The sequence below is a fragment of the Hypomesus nipponensis genome, chromosome 19 (genome assembly GCF_054491055.1).
Source record: "Hypomesus nipponensis isolate SF chromosome 19, ASM5449105v1, whole genome shotgun sequence".
NCBI classification, from domain to species: Eukaryota; Metazoa; Chordata; class Actinopteri; order Osmeriformes; family Osmeridae; genus Hypomesus; species Hypomesus nipponensis.
This window is the reverse complement of record NC_140379.1, coordinates 11,955,534-11,978,398: the sequence shown is the minus strand read 5'-3', so window position 1 is coordinate 11,978,398 and position 22,865 is coordinate 11,955,534. Positions and strand designations below refer to the sequence as shown.

The window sequence follows — 22,865 nt, the reverse complement described above, 5'->3', positions numbered from 1 at the left end:
ACTGAGTGGATAGGATTTAATATGATATAATGATATAATCCATGGTTCATGTCAACATTTCTATCTATAAGGCAAATCTAATGAATTGCATTAAGTCTGGAAGACTCTGCAGTTAACTCTAAAACAGTGTATACAGATGCTTTTTATGGTCAGAAAAGTAATTAATCTCTATTACAGTGTAGCACATCACTCACAATATACATGGCTACCTAGCACATGTGAACTAATAAAAATATACAAGGATGGTGGTATAAGACATTACAAACTGATACAGCAAAACTCCATAAAACATGAATGCTTCAAATGAAACAAGAGATACCCACAATAACACCAGCAGAAGGAAATTGAATTAAGAGTTCAGAAAACCTGCGTCCTGCCACAGAACACAAAACCAAAGAAAATGGTGTAAAGGAAAGTGTTTTGTGATCATCACTCTTAACGGTTTGTAAAGTAATTGAGATAGCCTGGGAAAGAATTCTCAGAACATGACACCCCCCACAGATTTTTTTTTTTATGTAACTTTTTTTATTTTCTTGTTGTCCCTGTCCAAGCCACACAAAGACTTCCAGCTGGTTCCTGTGTCAAAGATGATGGAATCGTTGGCTGCTTTACAGCTCGGATGCAGCTCAGACCACCGTCCAGAGTGGATGGTGTTAACAGCCCTCACTAACCGTACCTGGGATCCAGTACAATTTGTCACACTCGCTCAGATTCCCTCAGGGTCGGGGTTCTCCACAACTCTCTAAGCCCCTCAGTCACAGAGTAGGTACGGTCCTTCAATACTAAATTAAATCTGATATGTGCTATTTGCCATAGGCCGTGTTTTGGAGGGATTTTTCTGCCTAGGGATGTTCATGAACACAATACTATGGCATTTATGTGGGCTTTTGCTGTGGAATGAATCACAGATATTCCTGAGAGTTTGTAAGAAAGGTTTGAATGTAGAGTACAGTTAAGTCCTTTTATTGGTCACTCGATAGGTTTTACTCTATGATCAGTTCCACCACCACCTTTACAGCCCCAGGACAAGAAGAAAGTTCCAAAATAAGCTCAAATATTGGGTACAGGAAGATACACTCATAGTCCCAATTAAATATTTCAAGCCATAATGATCTTCTAATTTCAAAATGTGTATAATTTGTCTTGACAATGTACAATGGATGTGGCAAATCGAGTTATAAGTATCCTTTGTCTCTCTGGCAAGAAACGCTTCAACTCAATTCAGGAAGCTATCAGATACTTTAGTGGGACGCAACTGTACGTGTGAAGGGGAGGAACAAAATGACCTTCTGATGGCCCCAGGCTCTCCACTGAGAGGACCTGGTCTTAAACAGGAAGTGACTAAGTGTCTTTCAGTCTGATAAGTCTTCTCAGCACTAAATGATTCACATTCCAAAACTGTTGGTAAAAATGAATTACGTAAAATAATGTGAAATTTGCTGCACAGTAATATCTCTTACTGACAACATGAGACATGATGCTGTATATAGGAAATGATATGTGTGTGCACATACGCTCCTGTAAGCTGTACACAGTATGTCTCCGTGTGCTGGTGGGGGGTGGGGGGGTCATCCGCCAGTGAGTACTCCCAGATGTCCAGGGTATCCCAGCCTCCTCCTGTCTCTCAACAGCGAGCCCTGATTGGCCCCTGACTCATGCATTGTTCCCTCAGCGTGGACATGCTCTCTTTTACGAGGGCAGTGCCAATAAACCCACTGGCATGGTGCCTGCCGTATAGCAACCAGGGCGGGCAGAACGGCGCCTCCGATACTTAAAACAATATTTAATGTTTTACATCACTGTGCTATGGTGGATTATTTCGCTAGTGCTCTCTAAAACTATAGCAGAGACCAGCATGTGTTTTTTCAATACTGCACCAGGAAACAATGCAATTCAAAGGGTGAGGAGATTACTCATGTCCAGCTCGTTCATTCAGTTGTTGGACATGTTGGATTCCTTGGACCATAACTGACTCAAACATTGATGACTGTGATTCACTGTGAATCATAAGTTATGTCCTGACCATATATAATCTCCAGCAAAAACAATCTGGTCCCAACAAAAATACTAGAAATGATGCTGTAAGATTTTGGTCAGGACCTGTCATGGACAGGCGTTGGTTTAACTGTAACACAGACCGGTCAGGGTTTCTGGTCTGGATTCTGGCCACATACATTGTCTAACTTTCAGGACTTCTGTTACAACAGGATTTAGAGTCTGTGTTACATGATACTGTTTGAGTTGGCTTTGGTCTGTTACAGGGTCTTTGGGATGGTGTCATTACTCACACAAACCACCAGAATTGCCCTAATGAGGCTTTTAGTACAACATGGCCGAAGGTGCTCTGGGGATTTATCACACGATGGTCACGGCACACAATATCCCTGGAAGCCATTCCAACTTCCTCCAGATATAAAACAGGCATAGTGAAAACAAAATCCTCTTGAGTGACCTCTGAATCTCTTGTTTCCTGGGGCACCATATTGGAATTCTAATGACATCACTGTTTTTGTATTTTTTTCAATGAAATACAAAATATGAAACAAAATATAGAAAACAAAGACAGACAAAAAATATCTCAATGATAGCCAACCCTTTTATTGTCGATCCTGTGTAATGTGTACCTTCACTCCAAGACTACAGGACACAGGAGCCTAAGAATACCTCATGAAATAAAGAATGTGTCAAAACGACCAGTGTGACACCACCACACACAGCTACTGCTCCACGTAGACTCATTGTCAGCAGTGTCACGTCGAACAGGACCACCCCCCTCTGTTGATATTTGTTTACATCTGAAACGGCCTTGTCTGATGACTCAAGCCATTTGTACTTTTCACAAAAAGATCTAGCTAGGTTAGACCACCTAAGGAGAGAAGCTGACACTAGCTACTACCCAGAAGTTCTACCTGGCAAACAAAAACTTTAGGCACCTAAGATAAATTTGGCCCACAGACGGAGCGTCCCTTTGACTTGCTTTGTCACCTGCTCTCCCTGTTAGTGTTAGAAAAGTTGGCCACAGACTCTGTGGGGGTGTTCAACCTGGCCAGTGCTTTTTTAGTTGCTTTGGAGCAAAGACAAATCTCAGAAGGATTATTAGTACAGATAGTGTGTCAGTGACAGCACTGGGCAGCCACAAGTTGGAATGAATGCTCTATCGGTGACATTTGTGACTTAGGCTATTCGTAACTTCAATAAAAGTTTTTTTAATACACCATAAATTAGACTGAAAGATATTAGGTTTGATTTCATGCACACCAATGTAAACACACATATTCACATGTTGTGAGAAGCCTGCTGAAAGGAAAAACAAAGCTATCCACAACACTACAAAACAAAATGGAGTGAAAGCGTCTACATCTTTCAGTGGCTCTGATGATGTCCCTGAAAGCAATACCCCACCAGTTGGATAATTACCACATACATGTATAAAAGGTGGGTGGAGACAGACATAGTGCTGATGTTAATGGAGATGAATGATGCAAATGCTAAGGCCTCTGTTGATTATGGGTCAACTCTTGATAAATAAACCTTAGTATGACACGACCAAATCCAGATTGGCCCTGGAGCTCATAAGTAAAATTACAGTTGGAATTTGATCAGTAATCCGTGTGTGATTCCCATTGGTTCCCCCTTGTCCATTTTGGCAAATTAGCCTGCTACTTGTAAGGACAGGAATTTAGTGTTTCTCAGGGAGGTGTAGGGACCACACAGGGTGTGTTTGTGTGTGTGTGTGTGTGTGTGTGTACACAACCATGTTTGTTGTGGGACCATGTACAGTATGCCAATACATTTGGAATGCACAAGGTGTGAGCCATATGCAAGACCTACTATTTTAAGACTATCTGGGAAATATAGCATGCTCATAAATTTCCTAAACATGACACGTTTAACAGTTCAGAATGTGTTTCTGTTTGTTTCTGAGTAGTTCATGGGTGTTCTCTCAGGTGAACTTTTTGTTTATGTTGTTCTTCCTCTGTTGTTCTACGCAGTTTTGAGCAGAGGCAAAGATGGAACCCCACAAACAAACAAACACCACACACACACACATTATAAGCTTTAGTTGAGGATCAGGTACTGTAAGGACACAGTGTGGCATTATGTGTGTGTGTGTGTGTGCGTGTGTGTGTAAGTGGGGGGGGGGGGTCAATGTATAAGGTGTGTGCTTGCTGGTTGCATTCCTGGAATAAAAGTAGCCACACACACAATGCCACACTATTTACTTACAGGACATGCTTAGCTTAAGGCTCCTGCCAGATTCCTCCATTCTGTCTGAAGAAACCAAAGCAAATACGACACATTTTTACATACCTCACCCCCACTTTTTGTCAGACTTGTACAGTATATAGACTGACTGATTTTATGATACTCTCAACAAAAGGATGCTTTAACTCTTAAATCAACAAAATGGACAGGTGGGGAGAAGAGAAGGGAAAAGGCATTATAATCCAATAGAGATTAAACTTTAAACTGATTAAAATGTTTACAACAACTTGATGAGCTAACAACAATACAGTCTCTTATGCACTGAATATGGAGTCCTAGCTGGAGGTTGCAGTGCAGGGGGAGTTCAAGAGTGCTGATGTTGACGTGTCTCTTCTCGACATTCCCCTCACTAAACTGATGAGTGGTGACTAATGTGTAGGGTTTTGAAAGGGATGGGCATTGTGGTTTGTATTTTGACCACATCACTTTGTTTCCCAGTTAGCTTTGACCATTTTAGCAATCAGTATTGTGAAAGTAAATAGACACCCTTGTAGGAAAACACAATGTTCTCCAGTGAAATTGTAGGACTGTATCCAGGGACATTAGAATATATGGGTAGTGTTTTTAGAAGTATATACAGTATATGTTTTCCAAGTTGAATCACAATCCACAGTTTACATATGTAGTTTAATCATTACCAATATAAATCTCAATGTATAAAATTCTGCAAAGGGAAAGTAATTTGACCACAAAAAAACCCACTAAGAATCTTATACGTGGGTATTGATATTTTTTGGAGTGATCAAGTCCTGCAATATCATGTTCATATGGTTTGATTTATTTGAATGTCCCCCAAGAACAGCCTACGGCCAATATCAGCTTCAAGTAAAATGCCATAGTCTTCGATTTCACAAGTTACTATATTTAAGACAGTAACTAGACTCCTGATCTGAGGACTCGGGCAGATATTAACAAATTAAAGAGTGGTAGTCAGGTAATGAAAATCTACAAAAGTACTTGGAATGAGCAACACAAAATGCACACACATTCCAAAGCATTTACACACTTAAATGTAGTACACATAGACACACAGCCTGTGCACAGCACATAGAACATATATATACACACACCTACACACACAGAGAAAGGACTTGGACTGCCCTCAGTTTAGCCTTCTCAATCAAGTCTCTCTTTCTCCCTCTCTTCCTCTGTGTCTCTCTGTCTCTCTGTTTCGCTGTCTCTCTGTCTCTCTCTCTCTCATACTCTGGGCTGTTTTCCCTGAAGATGTTCCATAACATCAGAGAAACCTTTTAGTCAAACTTATTGTACAATTCTTTCAAGCCTACATAGCTTAAAAAGATGCATATCCCCAATATAATATCAAATATGTTCATGAACTACCACAACTAACCACACCACATGTATATTCTGTTATAATATAATTTGCTTCTTGTTTATTGTCTGGTATGTTTAAGTCGTAAGAGAATGAGGCACCTTAATTCATAACATGTACAAATTGTATTTGAAAAAACTACATAGTTTTTGCTGGAACTAGATCAGGGTAGACCTAAACCTAGGAACCTTTCAAGGATCAAGGCTCTATTGCCAGCAATGGTGTCCATTACAGCCATGTTCCGGACAACCAGGGAGGTGCATGCAGGGAAAGAAATAGCCAGAGGCAGTCACAGTCTGGGAAATTTCATCATAGACATTTCACTTTTTTTGCAGTGAGACACTCTTGGTACATACAATTTTGCAATTTCTGTTGCATAAAAGTCTGTTCTCCGTTTTTTATTAAGCCTAAATGCTGTATTCAGGATATACAGTTGTCACTAGAAGTATCAAATAGTAGCAGTAGTCGAATGAATAACCATTATCTCAAAGACCATGGTTGTACAAATCTGAAGTTCAAGTAATTGTAAATTAAAATAATTTATACAGAATGCATTTTAAACAGCAGAAGATTGAGCACTGCATGAGAATATGTCCTGAGCAAGGCACGCATTAGTCACTTCAGGCTGGTGTCCCACTCAACACCATGATCAAAGGCCTAATTGACCTTCTGACACCATCACCAGGGAAGTGGACAGGACAAATGACAGCCTGGAGTTTCTACTTACGGGTTTCGTTTTTTTATAGGCATAATTTTAGCCTACATTTCGATCAATCTATTGTTGTATATTATCTGTGGAGGTCATTATTCTTCACTCATCTTTGTTAAAATCACTGTACGTTTACATTCCATCGAATCTTTTTAAGTAAAATACGCAGGTGGGCAGTGGAGACGCGCCTTTAGACCTTTTTGTTGGGCAATAATTTCTGTAGAAAACTGGACAGCAGAACAAAATAAGTTAAATAAATACATTATACATATACATTTGTCATCTGAATAACTAGGCTACAGTCCAGACTTACTAATATAAAGAATGGCTATGTTAGCCATTCACAAAGCACTGATCTTTCTTTGAATTAGTTACATTTTAGAGGGAGTTGTTTTTAATTTGCATTTTCCATGAGATAACTAGCATGCATGTTGCTTTTTGTATTTGCAGTAATCAAACACATGTTAATCGTTATTCTAAAACTGGTTATTCCCATCCTTGATAGTGATTGGCTATATCGCGTTCCATGCCGTTGTAAAATCCAGCATAACCTCACAGGTTGTCCTCATAACATTCTTTACCATTCCATATCACTGCGCATCGAATATTTCAAATTGAAAAACACTGCAAAGGTGTCCATCTGGCTCTTGCGTGGCAACGATTTATGTAGGAACTATACTTTGTAGTAGCGGAAGAATGACGGTTTATTATTAAACTATTTTGTTTCTAATTGTTTTTATTGATGAAACCATATCAAATATTTGTAGTAACAGTTTTAGAAAAGCAATAAGCCCCGCGAATCCGTGGTTTACGCTGATTTTAGAAAAGGTAAGGGGGTTTTCGGCACTCCGCTTCGCGTCGTGCCTAACAACTCCCCTTACCTGTTCTAAAATCAGCGTAAACCACGGCCTCTTGGGGCTTATTGCTTAAATAAAAGAGAAGGTTCGATTGACTTTGATCAGCCACTGCCCTGTCTGCATATCCGGCGGTTTGGCAATAATAGCCTACTGTAACGCAATAATAGCCTACTGTCACGCAGGACAAGATGGACCATCTGAACGCTTACAACTCATGGTTACACATTAAACTGCAACGGTTGACATTATATATTTAAGTCTTGTTTTAAACGATACTATTTTTGGGATGCCCTTCTAATTTGTAGGTGTTAGACGTCCACATCGCCATCTACCGTTCCTTAGTTCGAACCGACTGATGAACCGGGTTTAGGTCGGGGTTTCCTTGCGTTAAACGATATTTTATTTAGAAGGCCTTTTTAATTTATTTGGTAAACAAATTCCAGTTTGAAAGTGGGCTATAGGAGTATAATCTGACTAGTAGTATAGAAGTCAACTATAGCCCGAGGGTTGAGCATTAGTCCTGATTAGAGTCATCTTAATTGATATAAGAACATTTTAAATAAACTCAAGGGATTTTATAGCCTAGACTTATTTTATACTGAATACATCTAAACTTATGAAGTATATTAATTGTTTTTCTTCTAAACTATCCTTCTTCATCTTTCAAGACAGTCATGGCAGGCTCCTCCCAGACCATCGCTTATTGGTTATCTGACATAACGGTCTTCGAAAAGACACGCCCCAAACTTACTGACCACTTTATATAGGCTAATTGGTAAAGCTACACAGTCAAACAAGCAACCAAGGACATTTCAGTCAAAACAAGTTTACCATTAGCGAATAAAGAGTTAATTTTAGGTAAGAAACCTTCACGAAATAAACAAAGAGTTGGAAAGGGTCCGTTTAACATTCTCTACAGATTTTTTCTACAGAAAACCATGGAGTTGCCGGATATTCCTTTTACCTCTGCAGATGATTTTTACGACGACCCTTGTTTTAATACAAGTGACATGCAGTTCTTTGAAGACCTCGACCCGAGACTGGTGCATGTTGGTCTCCTAAAGCCGGAGGATCACCATCACAATGAGGACGAGCATATTCGAGCTCCAAGTGGGCACCACCAGGCTGGCAGGTGCCTGTTATGGGCATGCAAAGCCTGCAAAAGGAAGACCACCAATGCAGACCGTAGGAAAGCTGCTACTATGCGGGAGAGGAGGAGACTTGGCAAGGTCAATGACGCATTCGAGACCCTGAAAAGATGTACCTCCACGAACCCAAACCAGAGGCTCCCCAAAGTAGAAATACTGCGTAATGCCATCAGCTATATCGAGTCCCTCCAGGCCTTGCTTCGGGTCGGACAGGAGGAGAACTATTACCCCGTTCTGGATCATTATAGTGGGGATTCAGATGCGTCCAGTCCTCGCTCCAACTGCTCTGACGGCATGGTAAGAAATGTGCCAGCAGTTTTTTGTAAAATGTTATAATTTAAGATCTAACGAAATACAAAAAATAAAATAGCAAATGGTTGAAATCAAGTTGGCAAGGCCCTTTCTTTTATTTTGGAATTGATAACTTATTTTTTACCATCCTTAGATGGACTTTAATGGGCCTTCATGTCCACCAAGACGAAGAAACAACTATGATCGCACCTATTTTAATGAAGCACCAAATGGTAAGATTGATTTCTAACTATGCTCTTACAATTTAATTACAAGTTCATTCATTAATTACCACCAGTTTGACTTTCCAGAGAGAAAAAAAAAACACTTTCTGGTCAATTTAAATTTGATCAAACTTTGTCAAACTGAGGAAACGAATGGTTATATTTTGTAAGGTCTTTATTTGTCATTCATGCCAATAATGTGATATATATATATATCATATATATATATATATATATATATATATATATATATATATATATATATATATATATATATATATAATGTTTTATTTATAATATGGACTGTTTCTTTTTGCAGATTCCAGAACCAAGAACTCTGTAATTTCCAGTTTAGACTGTTTATCAAGCATCGTCGAGCGAATTACAACAGATATTTCAAGCTGCCCCGCAGTACAGGAGGGGTCCGACTGTAGCCCTTGCTCCCCTCAAGAGGGTTCTGTCGTTAGCGAGACTGGAGCACCCATACCGTCTCCAACCAACTGCGTCCCGGCAACGCATGACCCCAACACTGTCTACCAGGTGTTGTGAGAATCCCGTGGATTCTGAGAGAGAAGCGCCGGGGGACAAAACTTTTTGAACATTCTTGAGAACAAACGTATTCCTGATTTAGTATGGAATTTCTACGCCATATGTCAATTGTTTGGCATAGATCGCTGGCTATGAGGCAATGGTGAAGTTACCAGCCTTTGGCGAAGCGACCACATTCTTAAAACAGCCTAAATTAGGTCTACATTGAAATGTTAAGGCCTGTCAGCGATGCTATTGATTCAGGAATAGCCGGAATTCCAAGTGAAATAATCTTAATAGCCATATTTGTGTTATGTTTCCTGATTCCAGTTGGTTAAAATTGCCTTTTATAGACAAAACAATCCGGAAAATGAGGACCATTTTGTACATTTGTAAATAAGTTGAAAAAATAATATGCAGAATTGTATGCTTATTTAATTGTTTGTTCAAACGAAGGCTTGGATTGTTGTGTACAATGTTTAACTATAGGCCTATTTATAATAACAATATGTCAGCATTTTAATGAATAAATATTTATAGCCTACATGGCATTTTCTGTCACTGGAATGACGATATTGTTTTCCCTTTCTCGCTTTTTTCTCGACAAATGTAATAGCAATGTGGATGTAAAAAAAAGGTGAATTACCCACATCAAACTGAAAGTTAGTTGTAGTTAACTAAAATAAAAACATCTTGCTGAACGTTAACTAGGCTACATAACTTAAGGGTTGGCATGGTTTATTAGTAGTTTCTGTCTACTTAGACCTAGCATGCCAGACCTTATAAGGGTATAGGCCTACTCGATCGATTTGATAGCTGCACTTAGACACGTGTTATCTTTAATTGGAAGTTCTAAAAATGTTGGAGGGCAATGTGAGATTTTCTAAATGTATTGCCTCATTGTCTTGACTTTTTTGTTTGTTTTTACCCTAGGTCTACAAAACCATGTGCGCCCTTATGAGATCGCAGGGCCTATATCAAATTGTCATGCATGATTTCAGATGAAAGGTGATATATATTTCTAAGCAAAACGTAAAAGATCGTAAGACAAACTGAGGCGTCACCCTTTATTTACAAAAAAAGTCATAAAAACCTATAGGCCAAGTCAGGTCTTTATGAACACCATAGAGAAACTGACTGACTTCATGACAACATAATTCCGCATAACGCGAAACAGGCAGTGACACGTCAAGATGTTGTCGTTTTTGTGCAATTGATGTAGGTCTATATGGTGTCTGAGGAGCTGTAATGGACAGACGGCATTGAAGGTTTTGTTGCTCCAGGGCTGTTTCTGTGGCCTCTTGAATGTGTAGTCTACTTTCTGCGGCGGGTGGCGGCTCCTTTCTTGCTGCTGCAAATGCACAATGAGCGCAAGCAACAGGTCAGTGGTGTTGTAAAGTATATTGCTCACTAGTGGCAAACACTGATCAGATGAACATGACTGCCCAACACGTTGCACTATGATCAAACAAATGAGCCAAATAATGAAGTAGGACTATTACAAACCCCAAATCTTATTTCCAAATTTAGTACGAAACTGTAGTCCAGGCCAACTTCTACACGTAGACAACAATATGTATTCACAAATTTGGTTGTTAAAAATCATGCGGCTGCTTTTTATAATGCCATGCAAAACTTACCGCCTTGTTATTCATCAGCTCATTTCATGTATGCCCACTGAGTCATAACACTGGAGATTCATGTAATAAGGTTTTTCTTTGTTTTCATTCCGGAAGAATGAAAACGAGTAAAAACGACACACATTTTGTGATCCACATGACTGACATAATAGGCAAAGGGTAAAAGATGCAATACACTATTGAAATAAGTAATTGTATGTAGTTACGTTTAGATACAGGTAGCTGTCTTACTATTTGAGCATTAAATTATCCAATTTAATAACAATAATGTAATTGGCTACTTTTAGGCTAGACATAAGTGTGTAGTGTAACAAAGACATTGAGAGAATGTTGATGTGTGCATCAGTGTCTTTCCCCTTTAAACCTGCACACAAACATAAAACTGAGATCATGTGGATCGCACCTTTCTCTGTTACATCCAACAAAAGTGAGATGTAACAACCATAGAGAAACATTAAATACCTCTGAGTTGACACGGGGTCAGTCACGGTTATAGAACAGTTGAGTGGGTGGATGTGGATGGTGTTGTAATAGTCTGAATGGAGTACATCCTTTGCTATGTTTGTCATTTCTAAAGCTACAATGACTGATGAGGACATTTCATGTGTTGTGCATCCTTCAATGCAACAGAGAGAACAATTATTCCTTACCAGCATCTGTTGCATACGTGTGCAGAATGTGGCAAGTTCTCTTTTTATTTTAAGATGACAATGGCAATGACAAATGCATTTCTTCTGGAAAGAGTCTCTTTCTTGAAATAGCAAATGCATCAGTTTCCCATGCTAGTATGGTGAAGGGGGGGGGGGGGTGAAATATAGTGGGAGGTGGCACTTACTGCTTCTGCAGCTCATCAATACGATTTCTGAGGGATACAACCTGCAAAATGACACATGGCAAATTTTTAAACCAGTAGCGGAGTACTTCTGACCTCTGAGAACCCCACGCTCACCTTGAAGGAGACAGCAGTCCTGTGAGTGAGGGCCGCATTATTACTTGAGGTGGAAAACCTAGAGCATTCACACACATACTGTACACATACTTTACTCGATATGGCATATATTACTTGCCTTTACTGAATGTGCTTTCAACTCTATTCGACAGAACACAAACATTACAATATTGATTGGTAACTATGGATTAAAATGTAGGTTATTCATATTGAATATTACTTGCAATGATAACTTTTCTTTGTTTGTTACTGTTTGTTATTTTTCATTCTTTTTTTTTTTTTCTCTTTACTTACAACTTTAGCGTGTCAGTAATATGTATGGTCTCTATGGTGTTCCAGCTCAAGTAAAAAAAAAAGGAAAAAGGAAAAGATAGGGAGGACAGCAAGACAACAAACAAGTAGGCCAGTGTTGCCATAGCAGCTTACACGAAGCTCCTAACTGTGGGAAGAAAGTGCCAGATAGCATGTAGACAAAGCTGACCAGCAGACTGACCAGAAAACATTTACTTACCTTCGGACAGAAATAATGATTCTCCATTTTGGTATTCCACTCAAAAACGAATGACTACATATATGGACTTAATGAGTTTATAAACCTTATAAAAAATCAATTATATCAGTGTCAATATGTTGTAAAAGTCAAATAAATCTGTGTTTCTGTGGTGAAGTTGTGTGTGTATTCCACTAACTTACTTAACCCAAATGCACAGAGTAATACTAGCTAATTAACTCACTTATTTTTTAAGCATATTCGAAAATGCATTTCTATTTTACTTATCAAAATTGTTATTTTAACATCTTAAATTGTGTGCATTGTACCCAATATCCATGTAATATATCAAAGTTCAGTTGAACGTCCATATCATCATGTGCGAATAACCTTCCACTTCCACTTGAGGGCGCCTGCCCTCCAGTTGGAAACTGGCTTCCATGGTCCATATTAACAAGCTTCCCAGGCATGCAGACCATGCGCTCCCAAGGCCCGGCCTTGTGGCTTGTGCCTGTCTTTGGAGCATGTCACTATTACTCACAATTTACTCAGCTCCTCCACTCTCTTATGCTGTGAGGTGATCTGAAGGATATCAAAGGACATTTGGGTTCACATGGGAATCAAGCATCAGTGCTGGAGGATGTGTTGAAGCCCTCTTTTACACATTTGTTAAATAATTTAATTTAATTTATTTACGAGTCATAAAATAAACACAATTGTGATTTGGATTGTTGTTGTTTTTGAGTGTTGTAATACACACCAAAAAATTAATGAATGGATAACAGAAAATATTAGCAAGATGTGTAGTATATTTCAAGTGCCTGTTCATAAAACCCCGTAGACAAATATGACATTGCTCCTTTTGATCAGAATCACCTTGTTATAGCATAGTTTGCTTTAAAATAAGGAAGATTATTGAGCAACATCATATAATCTGAAGGAAGAAAGACAAGAGGAACTGTCTACAGACCCGTCATTATTCAGTAGTGAAAATAAAACTGTGTACATGACAACATATTCCCTATGAACAGCCACTCACCTCATACTTCTGCCTTTTCAGTTTCTCAAGGTGATCAAATTTCTCAGCCTCAAGAAGATACATCCAGTCCCACAGCTCTTTAGCCTTTTCCCTAAGCATGGCAAAGAAAGAGAAAAATGTTACAAACCGTTCACCCAAAGAGTGTGTCTATTGCAGCCACGATAAAAACGAACTAATACAATTAGATACAAATAATGTCCAGAGCATGGTGTTAGGCTGGTATTTTAAAAGTGTACATTCAATAAGGACCATTCACAAACATACGGTATAAACTGCACAGTGAAATGTAGGAATGTATGTGTATTTTCTTAAGCTGTGGAAATCACTAGCTGCCAATGGATAACGGTAAAGAAAGAACAGCTCACTTCAGCTTGTCTTCACTCAGATGATCGATGTTGACCGCTTTGCGTCTGTCTGCAAGAATCTTCTTCTTCTTTTCTCTCTCAGTCTGCTTCTTACCGCCACCTCTCTTCGAGTCAGCCTTCAAGTAATAGAAAAAGAAAATTTTGCAGGTTTGCTGCTGCTCATCTTTTAAAAGGAACAAGCCAACAGACTCTGGAACGCGTTGTTTCTACATGTTAGGTTGGCCCCTACACTGCATGTTTTTCAATCCCGTCTTAAGACTCATTTGTATTCTTTGGCTTTTAACACAGTATGGCAGTTGCCTTTCTTTCTTTTTTTGTTAAAATGATGTTTTGTTTTGTGTTGTTCTATGATTTTCCTACTCTGACTGTATAGTAATTTGTTTAACGGTTGTTGTTTAGTAAATGTACTGTATAAATAAACTTGACTTGACATCAAAAACTGTTATACCAGTGAAATTGAACATTATATTGCGTTTGAAAATAATTGGCTATGAACTGTACCATCACTGGTACCTGGCTACGCTGAATAACTGAGAAGTTCAGGTCTGGGGAGTTATATTCTGTCATATGTTACATGTACAGTACCTTCTGCAGATGGCTGCTGTAGCTGGAGCCCATGTTGGACAGAGCAGACTTCTTCTTAGCATCTTCCTCAGCTCTCTTATTGGCATCTGCTTCCTCCCTCTTCAGCCTCTCAGCCTGCCAGGACAAACCAAATACTGAAGAATTACTGTGGCACTTAAGTTGCCTGCATTTGATTGTTCATGCAAAGAACCAGTTGCACCTAAGGCACACCAAAGGGAAACCAAGGGTACCTTACCATCTTTACATTTTGTAAATACTGCAGGGGGGGAAATATTGTCCAAACAACCAAAACAAATTCCCCTATGGTTTAAAGGAAGATGGGAATCTGAACAGTGTATTAGCACGAACCAAATAATGCCAATACAAATAGAATTCCAGGTATTTGACTATATGGGTTAAATCAGAGCAACAATGGTCAAAGTACGGTTTAATGAAATACACATTTAATAACTTTACAAATGAATGAAATCAATTACAAGGCAAACATGTTACAATATGAAAGCTTTCAATCTTACCTACTCTACCATGATCATTGTAAATCAGAGAGAAAGCAAGAGGTGAGCAAGGAGTAGGACAGTAGGACAAGGGAGAACTGAGGAGAAGGTCTCAGGAGATGAAGAATCCAAAGCACAATGCATTACAATTCCCTTTATACACAAGAACAACCAATCAGACCACATCTTGAATGGGGTGTGAGAGCCATCAACTTGAGACCGTCCAGAAACTCCTGACTTTAGCATATGAGAGGTGGGGGCAGGTTTGACACCCAGCCTTACAATACATTACAGGGGTGCACTCACCTCACGTCTCGCTTGGCGCTCCTTGTCTTTTTCAGCGCGGATTCTCTGTTGCTCAGCCCTCTCAGTCCTACGTTTCTCCTACGGGCCACACACAAACAGTTATTTCACTTCCACCTGGAGCCACAGTTTCTTAGCCCTGTTGGATTTTGAGCGGCTTAGAATGGACTTTATATGCGCTAGGCTGAGAGAGGCTCCACTTAGCTATATTGAGTGGATTGATACGGATGAGTAACTAGTGTGCTGTGCTGTACTGAGAGTACAGTGGGAAAACGTTGCTGTATTCACGAACAATTCTGGCCATGAGAGCAAGGAGCTCCTCCTCCTCCTTCTTCCTGCCCACAAAGTGAGCGTCAATCAGTCCCTGCAGCTCAACCAGGTCCTTGTTCTGTCTCTTCTTATGGATGTCCTGTTTGAACCATAGTAGATGTTTGGGGGTTACATTGAGTCAGACCATGTTGGTCCAACTTTACATTTGCATCGTGGTGGGGGTATGTGTGCAGACAGGGAAAACATGGAGTGGGATATGAAACCAAGAATCTGCTTACATCAAAGTCCACCTTCTCTCCATCAGGTATCTTAGGAGCTGTAGGTCTAAGGAGATTCATTGAAGATAATTGATTTGGTAAGAAGTACCCCATTATATAGAATATGGTGCTAAACTGTAATAACTGCTAAAAGTATAAACATGCAATACAAGGTGAAGGGTGTGACACTGACAAGTGAAATTAAATAGACTTACTTTGGCTTTGGCTTTTCTTCTGTTTGGTTAAAAAAAGAAGAATATGTTACAAGGTTAGATGTCTCATGAGGTCAAGGTTTTAGGCAACACACCACATTGGTGTTTAATTTCGACGTGTATTTACGTGGACACACTTTTAGTAACATTTCAGAGATCCCGGTTATGCTTTGTTTTGAAAGATAAGGTCAAATGTGTATGAGTCTTTTTTAATGTTCCTGTTAATTGGGCGTACATTAGTTTTAAAATCCAACTGGTAAAATGACATTGGAAGTGCTAATACGGATTAGTTCGATGCAGAATATCTCACTGTATACAAACCTCTGTTCTACAGATCAAATCTATATTATGATGCACACTCGCAAACCTAACTACATTATTTACCATATTTGACTTTCCAATCCAAGATTAACTCTGTACTTGGATGATAATATAACTGTTAATTGTACTTCAGTGTAAAAAAAAAAAAAACTAACAACCATAGTAGGTTAATTAAATTTGGGGGAGTAATTAGTTTTTGGGCTTGACCAAAGCACTGGCAAAGCAACAACACAGGAAATACAAACTACCATCTTGATCTCCTTCCTCGACTGGTTTGGCACGTCATGCAAAAAAGAGAAGAAGCAGAGCGAGACATGAGCTGTGGGGTCAATCCCAGCGGCGGACAAGTCAGCAGTTTATATTCCTTCACCCTTTCTCTCGGTGTCACGCTTCTAGAGGAGACTAAAGCCTCTGATTTGAAATATTTGTTGCTTGGACCACGGGAATTTCTTTAGATAAAGGGACAGATTTTACAGTATTTTGTGTTGTGGACATAGGTTTAGGCTTGTAATAAACGCACTCTCCAACATGAAGAGACCCCAGCCTCCTGTACTACCCCTCCCCCTTCCCCCCACCAGCCTTCCAGCCAATAAGGAGACAGAGCTGACAGCCCAATAAGAAGTACACATACAAGAATGTGGGACAACATACCTTCCTCTTCATAGGCCTCTGCATGCAGTAAGCGTCCAAAGCAAAAGCAGAACATCATTAGTGACACAACCATAGGCTCAACACAAGTCGCTAGGCTTGACAGCACATGATCTGTGTACAATGCAGAGCTTTATGAACGCATTCACACAAATTGAGGTGTACACATTACAATATTTCTACCTTTGCAAAATAACACAGAATGATCATTTGCAGTAAAGTTAAATAGAGGCCATCAATAACAACATTTTAGATTTTGTATGACACCCCAATGTGAAAGCTAAATATAAGTAGACACATACTGTAGCCACTGTATTGCAAACATTAGCTATCATTTGAAAACAAAAATTTATACAAGACCTCAGAAGGGGCAAAGAAGTGTCTTTTACATGAAGAAATCATCGCCCATCATCCATGTAATGCTGATGATAACCAGTTTAAATGTCAGCACATAATCAGATTATATTTGTATTTTATTTAGAAATGTCAGCGCCATGTTGGAATGGAGAAGTTTCTTCGAGTAAAAGCAGGTTAATTTGAAATGCGATGTAATAGTTGGTTGGTGTGAAAACTTTCTTTGTACCTTTGAGTACTCTTTTACATTGCTACAATTGCTATAATCAACAATTACAAAAAATCACACATTCAGCACAGATGCTAGAAAGCAACAAACTGGCACATGTATAATCTACCTCAATCTCTAATATGGTTACATATGCTAGCTCACATTTATATACAAAAGAGCAATAAAGTCATCTTTTTGGTAATAAGGTATACACTGTATCTTAGAAGTAGTGTTATCACAATAGTTTCCAGCGTGATGACTGATGTGAGGATAAATGCAGTAAGGAAATTAGCTTAGTTTGTAGCATCATGGCTGACTTAGTAACACATACTACAGAGTAGCTAGTAGCTACTAGAGTCCGTATCACAAAAGCAAGTAAGCAGCATGAGACAATGCAGCTAAAGCAATAGGGAGAGAGAGGTGCTTTGACAGTGTGAATGGCCATCTCGGTAACTACAGGAATACGCATAACTGACTATGCATATAAAGTATGTCTATTTTCTTCATAGTGGGCAGTTATGAAGAGGAGGTACCTCCAGTAAGCTACTTCAAAGGGCTGGGACACAACCACTAGGCGGTGCTATATTAGTGGGTTTGGTCTAGCTAGAAACAGATGCACTGTTCTGGCTGGGAAGGATGAATGAATACCCCATGCCACATACCTTCCTCCGCCACTGGCTCTGGCTCTGGTTCTGGCTCTGGCTCTGGCTCTGGTTCAGGTTCTACCTCTGGTTCTGGTTCTGGTTCTGGTTCTACCTCTGGCTCAGGGGCTGCCTCTGGGGCTACCTCTACTTCTACTACCTCTTCGGCTATGGTCACGCAGCATGCAACGAGCAACCAGGGAGAGGAAGGGTTCGGAGGTTATTGATCATGAAGGCATGAGGAAAAAAGAGAGCGATTGGGACACAAAGAAAGGATTAAGAGTGGGCAGCATTGCAAGGGAATAGGCATGACCACTGATGCAGAGGAGAAGAAGTGTGAGGACAAGAGAGCGTAAAGAGATGAAATAGGGAACAGGAAATCATTTTATCAAATGGGAGGGATATGGAAAAGAGGTGACCGAACAGATAGAGATGGATCAATGACCAACAACGGGAGAGAAATTATCCGTTAGATATTGATGGTAATGATGATTTTCTATGTACTGGAGATACCTGGGTTGAAAACTTATCACACACCAAAAAATGTGGAGTAATCTATGGCCCAATCACATTTTTCATGTGTTTAAATAATTATTTAACTCACTGTCACTCAGTCAGAAAGAGCACACCCTTAATTAACTAGTGTTTGACAAACATGGCACACTATTATTAATAATAGTTTCCTAGCTAGCAGGTGTTTTTTGACAGCATAATACAGTACTGTGTGTTTCCCACTTGACAGACAAATCTTAGCAAACGATTAATTTTCTTGTCCAAGTGGCAAATGTTGTACTCATCAAGCATGTTTGCATTAGGTGTGTTTATCACTAGCTGAAGCTGCATCAAAATTTAGTTGCAGATAATTTACGCAAAAAAGCATAAAATTCCAGTTAATGGTAGGGGCACACAATATATACATGTAGTTAGTTAGTTACATATTCAGAATGCTACATTTAGTAGAGATAAAATGTGATGTGATGGAAACCTATAATTAGATAGGATTTCGTCATATTACTTTTATGTAATTATTCAACTAAGGCCAGTAAGAAGAGCACAGAGCACCTATCACTTGCTTTGTTGAGTGTGAAGACTGAGATGAACCATGACTATGAAGTCAGATTTCACACAAAACAAAACATTATACAAGGTGAGGTTCAATGAATTACATGATGATCTTTAAAGACAGAGGTTTTAATTAAGAAATTAGTCAATCACAAACATGAGGAGTCCCTAGGTCAGCAAAGGAAGTATTGTCAAACACAATTGATATTAAGGGTGTAGAGTTGACAAATTAGTAATTTAAAAATACGTTTTTAAAACCAAATTGTCCATCCTTTTTACCTTCATCCTCTTCATTATCCGCAAAAAGATATGGTGAAACAATGAAAAAAGAACGTCATTTCTCAATTCATAAAAATCAATTCATACATAGAAGCACTGTGAGGCTATGCTGTCTCTCGAGACAATAAAAATTGCAAATTGCAAACAAAAACAAATCTAATTTAAACCAATTTCCAATTTCCAACTGCAACTACGATTTATCAGGCCATAAGTCTAGAAAGACAGCATTTGGCACACTTGGTTTTCCAAACATAATTCCAGGTTGATGAAGTGTTCAAATGTTTTTGATATTTTTCCCAATTAAAAATGATTTAAACATTAAAAAGAATTTTCTTGTGTATTAAGACCAATGAGCCTTAAAAAGACCACTTCCCCTGAAAATATGCATTAAAAACTCAGGGTAGATTCACATTAACAAACAAGGTTTGTAAAATGCGAAACGTGGGCAGCAGCATATTAACCATTATTTAGGGATCAAAGCCGAACCTGCACAAAATGATCAATTATTAATGTGTACATATTCATGAGAAACACTGTGTCAAACATTGGAGACAAAAACAATTTTCACGCATTTAATTTCCTACTTATCACAAGTTGTATTCATCAAATTCAACTGTGGGCCTCACTTGACAGAAGCATCATCTAAATGGTCGGATTGTTACTAATTACAATTGTGGCTTACCTAAGACATCGCTGAAAAATAAAGAGAAAAAAATGTAGGTTTAGAAATACAGTAGAACGGTTGGCCAATATAAAGACCTAAAATAATGTATGATGACCAGCCTGCCAATCAACAAGCTAGTCTAATAATTGCCTCTGGTCAGTAAAATGACCGGATCAGAGCACTTACGCTTCGGTGTCAGACATGTTAACAGTGGATGTAAACCTGAAACAAAGCAAAATCGTTTTAGGTACAGGAATCACTTACGCATAGAACAACATCAAGCAGACAGCGTCCAGTGGCTGATCCCAAACTTTAAGAAGCTTTGAGTTTGCAACATCTCAAAATAATTTTCTGAAAAAAATCTCATAAGAAAGTGATGGAATGTGAATTTTATCATGAACGTGTCATGATTTACAGAATACTCTCTGATTTGATAACCGCTCTCGAATTCCTAGCAACCTCATAAGGTTGTAAACACCATAAAGACAAAGTTGTTTTTGATCAACATTTGATGTTAACTTTGCATATACCTCTGTAGGCTTTAATTGGTCTATGATAAAAATGTATCATACGGGGCTTACAACAACAATTTACGGCATAGCAAATTCATTAAAAGCCTTGGACATTTTGTTGTTGCAATCCATTTTAGACAGGGCTATATATGTTTGTCATTGAATGACATTCTCCCTCTTGACCTTCCATCGCTGCCAAGATGTCTTTAAGGATTAGCCCAGGTCAGGATCGTGTTTCTGAGCATCAGCTGAGACCTCTGTCCAAATAGCTGTCTTAATCCTGTTGCCTTATCCATATATGGACATGGTCATTTCCATTAAAGATGCGCCTTAAAGTGGCTGTCAGTAGAAGACTATACCGAATGTGTGTGGTATAATGTGCTACTCTACTTATGGTAGAACTTGCTTGTTTTGCAGAAGCAGGAATAGTAGATTTTCAAAATATTTCTCTGTAAAGTGAGCCATTGAATGTATGAAGAGAAATCTCTGTCAAACCCCAGAACTAACCATCATGCCCCAAGCACAGAAATGTTCTTGTTTGGACCACTGTAAGCTTAATATTAGCTATCCTGTTCGAAGCTGTCAGTGTTAACATTCATTTTCTATATTCTCTGGTCAGAGAAACCACTTAAAAGGTTTAGATATCATTTTTAAACAGCAGGATGAAATGTAGCCAAATACACAGCCCAGTCAAAATAGCCTTCTCCTTTCATAAAATACAGTTGATCACATTAAAGGAACACATTACATGCTTTTTTAAAGATTTTATACACACATACATCAAAGTAAAAACTTCAGTCGATGGATCTTACATAGTCAGTGCTTTTAAAATTAAAACATTTACCACCACATTTACAAACTATGTGGTGTTCCATTATAAAATATCTCTAATTTCTTGCATCAAGTATACAAAATTGAATTAGTTATGTTGCAAACAGTTAGACGTAAACATAACACATGTTTGACATATTTTTCAAATAGAAGACATGTCAACCAGCCACCTGTTCTAGCTCAAATGACTACAGTACTCGAGCAGACGGAGCTTAAATTACAATTAGCTATTATTTACATGGTGTACATTTTCCTGTCAGACTTCTATATAAACAAGGTTTACTATAACCTCATCCATTCTAATTAATCCAAGAGTTAACATTTGGAATAAAAATGTGTATACAAGAGAATCCCTTAAGAATCACCCATGTTAAAGGAAGGTTATTGGGCAACAGTACCCTCACATCCATCCAACTGCTTTTGTCTTTTATCTTACCTCTGAAAAGCTGAAAGAAGTAGGCTCTCTGGTGGTGGCGATTGGCTGTAAGGTTCTGTCAACTTTGGTCAGAGAATAAGTCCTTGCGTTATAGTGATATTTGATATTTTGAAGCCCCTTATTGGCTGAGATTGTGGGGGTAAGGGGGTAACGTCTAAGGGGGGGTTGGAGACATCTTATCCCCCGGCACTGAATAAGGAGATTGATGGAACACTCTGGACGGAAGGAGAGTGGCTCAAGTTTTAGAAAGGAGCAGCTGAAATGATGTCCGCAGCTATATTTACCATGGCACTAGGCAAGCAAAAATGATCCTAGGGGGAGCAAGAAGACAAGCAATGGAAAGCTCTTAGCATTCTGTGGCTGAAATTGACACATGGCTGAGGTATTCAGACAAAGCACCTTCTTAATTTTCTTGAGGGATGTAACCAGTCGGCAGTGGTACTGTACTGAGACTTCATCCTACAAAAAATAGTAGTTTTCACGGTCATTTAATCTTTTGTTCTTTAATGTTTTTAATTTTCATATATGAATTACTGTATACAAATATATGAATGTGTATATATATATATATATATATATATATATATATATATAGAGAGAGAGAGAGAGAGAGAGAGAGAAAGAGAGAGAGAGAGAGAGAAGGGGGAGGGGGAGGGAGAGATGCCATATGTTTTCCACATAATATTATATCCACAATATTTATATACTTTTCCACTGAGATTTAATTGCTTATCTGATCATTCATTTACACAATTCTGTAAATATTTTCTGGATTTGGTAGCTGCACACATTTGTGTATATAGTTGAAGGATTCTCTGTAATATTATATATTCTAATTTCTCCATATTGTTTTGTGCAGATTCAACATATTCTACAGTTGTTTATGTGGGTTTATGGGTTGTTCAAGACCATGAAGAAGCTTTACTCAATCAAGTAATACCTCTTA

At 38.7% G+C, this 22,865-nt stretch overlaps 2 protein-coding genes across 3 annotated transcripts; one reads left to right on the top strand and one right to left on the bottom strand.

Annotated features, from left to right (window-relative positions):
* Window positions 1-7,938: 7,938 nt before the first annotated feature.
* On the top strand, window positions 7,939-9,917 carry LOC146247054 (myoblast determination protein 1 homolog 1). Its single transcript, XM_084681773.1, has 3 exons — window positions 7,939-8,610; window positions 8,759-8,837; window positions 9,148-9,917. The coding sequence occupies exons 1-3, from the start codon at window positions 8,104-8,106 to the stop codon at window positions 9,375-9,377; spliced, it is 816 nt and encodes a 271-aa protein (XP_084537899.1). The 5' UTR covers window positions 7,939-8,103; the 3' UTR covers window positions 9,378-9,917.
* A 492-nt stretch (window positions 9,918-10,409) lies between these two features.
* On the bottom strand, window positions 10,410-22,065 carry tnnt3b (troponin T type 3b (skeletal, fast)). Of its 2 annotated transcripts, none has more exons than XM_084681775.1 (12): window positions 21,920-22,065; window positions 20,327-20,362; window positions 20,159-20,169; window positions 15,964-15,982; window positions 15,770-15,815; window positions 15,514-15,630; window positions 15,225-15,302; window positions 14,425-14,538; window positions 13,840-13,955; window positions 13,475-13,565; window positions 11,832-11,872; window positions 10,410-10,707 (listed from the first exon to the last, which is right to left on the bottom strand). In XM_084681775.1, the coding sequence occupies exons 2-12, from the start codon at window positions 20,341-20,343 to the stop codon at window positions 10,671-10,673; spliced, it is 687 nt and encodes a 228-aa protein (XP_084537901.1). In that variant the 5' UTR covers window positions 20,344-20,362; window positions 21,920-22,065; the 3' UTR covers window positions 10,410-10,670. The 2 variants fall into 2 exon arrangements, with proteins under 2 accessions (XP_084537901.1, XP_084537900.1); XM_084681774.1 differs by lacking the exon at window positions 11,832-11,872 and adding an exon at window positions 12,977-13,017 and having other exon boundaries at window positions 21,920-22,059.
* Window positions 22,066-22,865: the final 800 nt, after the last annotated feature.